At 39.9% G+C, this 6,237-nt stretch overlaps 1 protein-coding gene across 5 annotated transcripts; it reads left to right on the top strand.

Moving 5' to 3' along the window:
* The first annotated feature begins 2,405 nt into the window (after nucleotides 1-2,405).
* Nucleotides 2,406-5,585, top strand: LOC116248703 (very-long-chain 3-oxoacyl-CoA reductase 1-like). Of its 5 annotated transcripts, none has more exons than XM_031621639.2 (4): nucleotides 2,406-2,565; nucleotides 3,517-4,395; nucleotides 4,478-4,547; nucleotides 5,028-5,585. In XM_031621639.2, exons 2-4 carry the CDS (start codon nucleotides 3,773-3,775, stop codon nucleotides 5,292-5,294), a joined length of 960 nt encoding a protein of 319 aa, XP_031477499.1. In that variant the 5' UTR covers nucleotides 2,406-2,565; nucleotides 3,517-3,772; the 3' UTR covers nucleotides 5,295-5,585. The 5 variants fall into 5 exon arrangements, with proteins under 5 accessions (XP_031477499.1, XP_049932305.1, XP_031477501.1 ...); XM_050076348.1 differs by having other exon boundaries at nucleotides 2,417-2,565; nucleotides 3,434-4,395; XM_031621641.2 differs by having other exon boundaries at nucleotides 2,417-2,565; nucleotides 3,358-4,395.
* The last annotated feature ends 652 nt before the right edge of the window (nucleotides 5,586-6,237 follow it).

Here is a 6,237-nt window from a genome sequence, read left to right as displayed (position 1 = left end):
CCACGTAATGGGCGTCCACCTCATGCACCGCGGTGCCGTCTGCCAGTCTTCGGCAGATCTCATCCTTCAATTTCCGAACATCACGCAAGGGCGAGAAGTCCGTGACCAGGAGGGAGGCATCCTCCTCATAGGTTTGCCCGTGTCTCTCTTTTTACTCTCACGCTAGTAGTGCATTTTGCTGTTGGGCGACACCATACTTGGTTGATCAAATTGAGTGTTAGTCACCTTTTCTCACTTGAAGAAAAACATGTTTTACGACTTTTCTCATTGTATTTCTTTCTTGTTTTGGAGTTTGATAGGGAACGAGTGGAGTCTATGGGAGCTGTTGAGTTCTATGTTCAAAGTCGATGCATTATTATTTAGGTAGACTTTGTTTTGTTTTGAGAATTAAGGTTTTTGCTCCTTTTTCACCAATTAGATTCATTTGTATGTTGTAACCGTTCAAGTGTATATCAGTCTCTTGAGTTCTTCCAAAGAGATTCCGGAGGATTCAATAAATTTTGTGATTATGAACTTAAACATTGCTCTCCATTACAGACATAATAGGCTGACAGAAAAGAGGAGCGCTCAAATCGTTGGTCAAGTACTGGATGTAGCTTTTCTCCGGGGAAAATGTTTAGAGTAATCTCGAGGTGAGGAGACTCAGAGAGGCAATGGCCCAATAAGTGAAGGTCTTCAAGTCAACAAAATTTGGGAAGTTAACTTGATGTGACTACAAGGAAGACATTTCTAGATTGAAGGAAATTTCTGGTCTGCATAACTGCATCCTTTCATTTTAAATGGCTGGAAGCATGTCATGCCCGTTAAGTTGTATGTGCGTTAAGCTTACTCTACTTTTTCTGCAGCTTGGATGCTGCCATTCATTTTGCCGGATTGAAGTTGTCGAGTTGTTAGATTATTTTTTATTTTCAGATTAAAGGTTACATTAATATCAATCTAGTTTTGTTCCTGTATTAGAATGTCCAAATGTCCAATATATCAACTGAACGTGCAAGTTGTCGAGTAAGTCTCAGTCAGTTATCCATAGTCTAGCTAACTTTCTTTGTTTAGAACAGGCTATCATACCATACCGTTTGGATATTTGAGGCAACTCTTGGGGCCATAATTAGCTTGATAATATTTTATTGCCAAGGCTGATATCAGCAATTGTTTTATTTCCTGAATCTGTTTTTAGTTAGCTCTCTGCTCTATTCTATCTGAAAGATGGGACTCCTGACACTTTTAGTGAATATGCAACTCCTTTATTAGAAGAGTATTCGAGCTGCTACATAACATGAATTCACCAGAAAGGCAAATGAATTGATCTCTATAAAAGTGAAGAACTCATCCATCTAATCATTGTTTCCGTGCAATAAACTTATTTGGAGCTTTGGATTTCGTAAACGAAGTCCCTACATTGTTGAAATGTTGAGCAAGTAACTATCTGAAGAAAAAGTAATTGAATTTTTTTAGATTATATTGGCGTACAAAGTCTTATACTTGACACAGAATTAGTTCATTTTCTGTTTAGGTTAGTGGGATGAGCTCGAATGTTGGCTACTGCAAGAAAAAGAAAACTGTGGTGCTGCTATGGTGCTATCTGTCTCTCTCTTTCTAGCAGATCTGGTAGTCATAATCTTAGAACGTTTTCTTTGCGTTTCATCCAATTAATAATGACCCTACTTTTGGTACAGGGAGAATTCTTCAATCAACAGTTCCCCTTTGCAATCAATCAGGGGGCAGAGACAAAATGCTGCAGCTTCCAAAAATATTTGCAAGGGCTACTCTTGTTGTCAAAAATATAGTCAGCTATGTCCAAAAACTTTTTTGCAACGACTCAGCTCTTGCCCAATGGTTTTTGGGCACAAGATCTATGGCAACGGTGGCCCTTAGCAATCCGCTGGGGTCACAAATATTCAACGGTAAACTAATTGATTGTCCTGGATGGTGGAATCACATCCGCTGATAGATTGCATCGCAGTCTGTGTGTGTGTATATACATAAAGAGTATTGTTTGGTCTTTCTCTTGGTCAGCTTCCCATATTTAATTGATTGAAATTCTTGTACATTGGACCAAAAGATTCTTTCTTGTGTTGAAGCCATAACAACGAATCGAAATTACTGATTAGAGGGTGGGCGCATCGCATAAGCATGTATTGATTAGCTAGCGTCATTTGTTTTCAAATGAAAGGCCGCCCTGCTTTTTTTTTTTTTTTTTGCTTTTGCTCGTTTCCAATTGGTTAAACCCCATTTCATTTCAAGAATTATACACATAGCATTATCGAAATTGCCAAGCAAAATGCATAAAACCTTTTTCTGTAAAACAAAATCTTAGAATATGTCGCTAGATTAAACGACTAAAAGATTTAAACCTATTTATAAAAATTTCAACACATTAGTGAGTCAATTTTGAAAATTATGTAAGCCCTAATGTGTCACGGTAAGCTCATTCTTCCCCAACTTTTTCTCTGCTCTCCATTATTTCTCCAACCGTGAAGTTACTTGACCACCATCACCGGTCGACAGCGTCCCGTGGCGTCCGGCGGTTTTCAGCCACCGTGAGTCCGTCCATCCAAAAAATCAAAGGTAAGTTATTTGGTTTTTTCTATTTATTTCCAGTTTCTTCTTCTCCTTCTTCTTCAAGGACACATTTGTTGGACGTAGCCATGGATGACGCAGAAACAAAAAATGAAAAGAAAGAAAAAAAGAAGAAGAGGCAGAACGGAGAAAAGATTAGGGTTATCCTCCTTCCCCTTCTTTCTTCCTCTGGCATCAGACGTAGCTGCTACGGGTGATAGCGTCCCCTCTTTCCCCCTCCCTTCTTCATCCACTTCCATGCTTCCTCCTCCCTCATTCCATTTTTCCTCCCTCCTTCCCTTTTTCCTCCCCCTCCTTTCTTCCTCCTCCTTGCTTCCCTTCTTTCTCCTCCTCCCTCTTTCCTCCGCGTCCCTCTTTTCTCCCGGTCAAAAAAAAAATTCCTGAAAAACGTTTCCACTCGGAGACCCCTCCGAGTAGAAACATGTTTCCGGAAATAAGTTTCTGTTTCCCATCTCAACCACAAAAAAAAATCCATGTTTGATAAAACTAAAAATATTTTAAAAATTTAACATAAATTTCTCCTACTATAGAGTAAAATTTCAGCCCATCAAACGGGACCCTACGAAATTATTGTTAGCTACGTCATGCTGGCCGGTTTATGCACATGTCACTTTAGAAAATTTGCACAATGTTTAAAGAATAAAAGAATATAATATGATTTTAAACCACCCAATGTTGAAATTGGCCTATTCCAAATCCCTTCGGCTCATTGACCGGTAAAAGGGTGTTTTTTTGAAAAATATGTTTAATCTTTTCCTATTTATTTTTTTTTTTTTGCAGGTTTCCTTGTACTTTTAAAAGGAAATAACGTGTAATAACATTTCTTCCTAATTCATTCATTTGAATCGGAACCCAGGCCTATTTACCAGTATGTCTGGCACTGCAACCTCTTTACTCAAATCAAATCTGACTGTTTCCGAATTTATTTCCGGTGTCAAGCTGCGGGGAGTCGGCCTTCCCACCTTTATTGATCAAATAATGGAGATAACTGGAAGAAGAGAGTTCAAAACAGGCTTCCATTGGAAGAGTTCAAAACAGTCATCGTGTTTTTGAATTATTAGCATCATGGGGCGTACACCCACTTAAACATTTTTGGCAAATAAAGGTCAACTACTCAGGTCCTTGCTCAAATTCTCTGGTTTCCTTTCTGATCGTTATCACCCTTGGCCTCCAAGAGTGGATCCGTTGTAAAAGAATGGAGGCTGAAGCCATAGCCAGAGTCCTTGCAGCTTTAGGGTTTGCTTGGCTCTTTAAGTCCACTGTTGTTTTCTTTATTTGGATTTGGAAGACCTTCCTAAGGCCTGGAAGAGAGCTGAAGGAGCATTACGGCTCATGGGCACTGATCACAGGCCCTACGGATGGCATAGGAAAAGCTCTTGCTTTTTCCCTCGGGAAAAAGGGCCTAAACTTGGTGTTGGTGGGAAGGAATCCTGAGAAACTGGCCTCTGTTTCCCATGAAATACGTGAGAGTGATGAGAAGATAGAGGTGAAGAGCGTTGTGGTGGACTTCTCTAGAGATAAAATTGATGAAGGGATCAAGGCGATTGAGGAGGAGATTCAAGATCTGGACCTTGGGGTGGTGGTGAACAACGTCGGGGTGTGCTACGCGATGTACATGCATGAGGTTGGGGAAGAGCAGTTGCAGGAGTTTATTAGGGTGAACGTGGAGGCAGCCACCAGGGTCACTCACATGGTCCTTCCCCACATGATGAAGAGGAAGAAGAAGAAGAAGAAAGGAGCCATTGTTAACATTGGTTCAGCTGCTGCTCTGCCCTTCTGGGGTTTCCCATTTGTCACAGTCTATTGTGCAACAAAGAGGTCTCTCTCTTTCTTTCTCCCTCACAACTCTGTCTCTCTTTCCCTCTGTCAGAGGTGTGGCTTCATAAATGAAACTTTTCAGGTTCTTAGATAAATTTTCTACAAGTTTGCACATGGAATACAAGAGACATGGAATCGACATACAATGCCAGGTTTGGTGTTCCTATCTTCCTCCTTTCCAACATAGTTACCTGCTCCAGTCTCACAAATTTCGTTGTATGTCAGTTACCTGCTCCAGTCTTACAAAGTTAGTTGTTTTCATGTAGGTGGCTTACTTATTTATACGTTATGATGCTCCTTAAGCTAACTATGCCATGAATCTGGCCTAGAAGTTGAAGCATATTCATAAAATAGCTTTTAAGATGTTTCATGAATCTGTCCCAATCTTTGAGTTGTATTTATAAAACAGTGCCCTGTTTACAGGTAAACAGACCCTTTAAGATAATAGAATTTTTGAAATAATCTTTTCTAACTCAAGATTGTTGACTTCACTGCTTTGTTGAGAGCCTTAATTACGGCAAACCAAGCAAGGAAATTCATCTCTCATGTGAGAATATTGTCAAGAGTCCAAAAAAAGTAATAAGAATGTTGGTGGATTCTACTGTTGAGAATACTAATTATGCTTCTTGTAGACACCTCTGTTTGTCGCGACAAAGATGACAGGGATGGAGAGGTCGTTCTTTTTAGTCGCCTCATCGGCAGAATATGCGGAGTCTAGCATCCGATGGATGGGGTATGAGGGGAGCTGCAACCCATTCTGGGGTCACGCGGTGCAGTGTTGGATAGCAAGCCTTCTTCCTCAACGTCTGCTAGATTGTTTCCTTCTTCGCTTTTTCCATGACCAAACGGAGAAAGCACTGCCCCGACTTGCAGATGAATCATCTGCTTCAAGCACTTGAACAGTTTCATGTTGATGATGGAACTGCAGAGAACTTCCTTGTCGCCGACTCACTTTTGGCGCCCATCAGTTCAAAACAAGTGGACTCTTTTTGGACAAAAAATATCATCATTTGGTATGCTCAGACGTTGATCTTGCACATCTACCATCTCCTTTTCCTTCGCAGGTTTGTAAGTGTTGCTCGCAGTTGGTTCATTTTGTGAACTATTGTATCTGTTGTCCACCCTGATACACTGTATTGAAGCACTTACCCGTGCATAGCACAACCGAAACATCAAACATGAAATTATTAGATTCAGCTCCATTAATCAACAGCATTTTACTCTTTTTCCCATCAACAAGAATATTACCCGACGTGTGAGAATGTCTTGCTTGGTAACGGACCCCATGGAACCTTTTGTCATTGTTTTATATATCTGCTCCAAAATTTGGGTCAGATTCATAAAAACTCTTTTTAAGTTAGTTTGATGAATTTGTCTGAATCTTTAGGTCATATATTCATGGAATTGCCAAACACCCGCAAGAGTGCAAAGCATGAAATACACGAGTGTATAATGACAAAAATTACCCCCACTAACATAAAGGAAAGAAACTATTTGAAAGGGGTAAAACGAGAAAGTGAAAAAGGTGAAAAGGTATAAAATATACATTTCTTTATAAAAAAAATTGAAGAATACACTCAACCCTGTGCATACTTGTTATCTCAATCCCAAAGTAAATGACTTGCTTTGTTGGGGTCAATGGTTGACCACTTGGGCATAGTTCAAATTTTTTTTTTATTACAATAAAACTTAAAGTTATGAATTGGGTATGGTTCAAACTCGATCCAAAACATGCCCCTTTGCCTCGACCAACTCTGTGCTGTGTGGTTCGTATGAGGTCGCCTAGTTTTCTATCAGAGATTCTTGCCCCCCTTTTATATAGTACAGCGGATATTTGATTCT

The sequence above is a fragment of the Nymphaea colorata genome, chromosome 2, assembly GCF_008831285.2.
Source record: "Nymphaea colorata isolate Beijing-Zhang1983 chromosome 2, ASM883128v2, whole genome shotgun sequence".
Lineage (NCBI taxonomy): Eukaryota > Viridiplantae > Streptophyta > Magnoliopsida > Nymphaeales > Nymphaeaceae > Nymphaea > Nymphaea colorata.
Note: the sequence above shows the minus strand (reverse complement) of the source record. Positions and strands in the feature narration are given on the sequence as shown.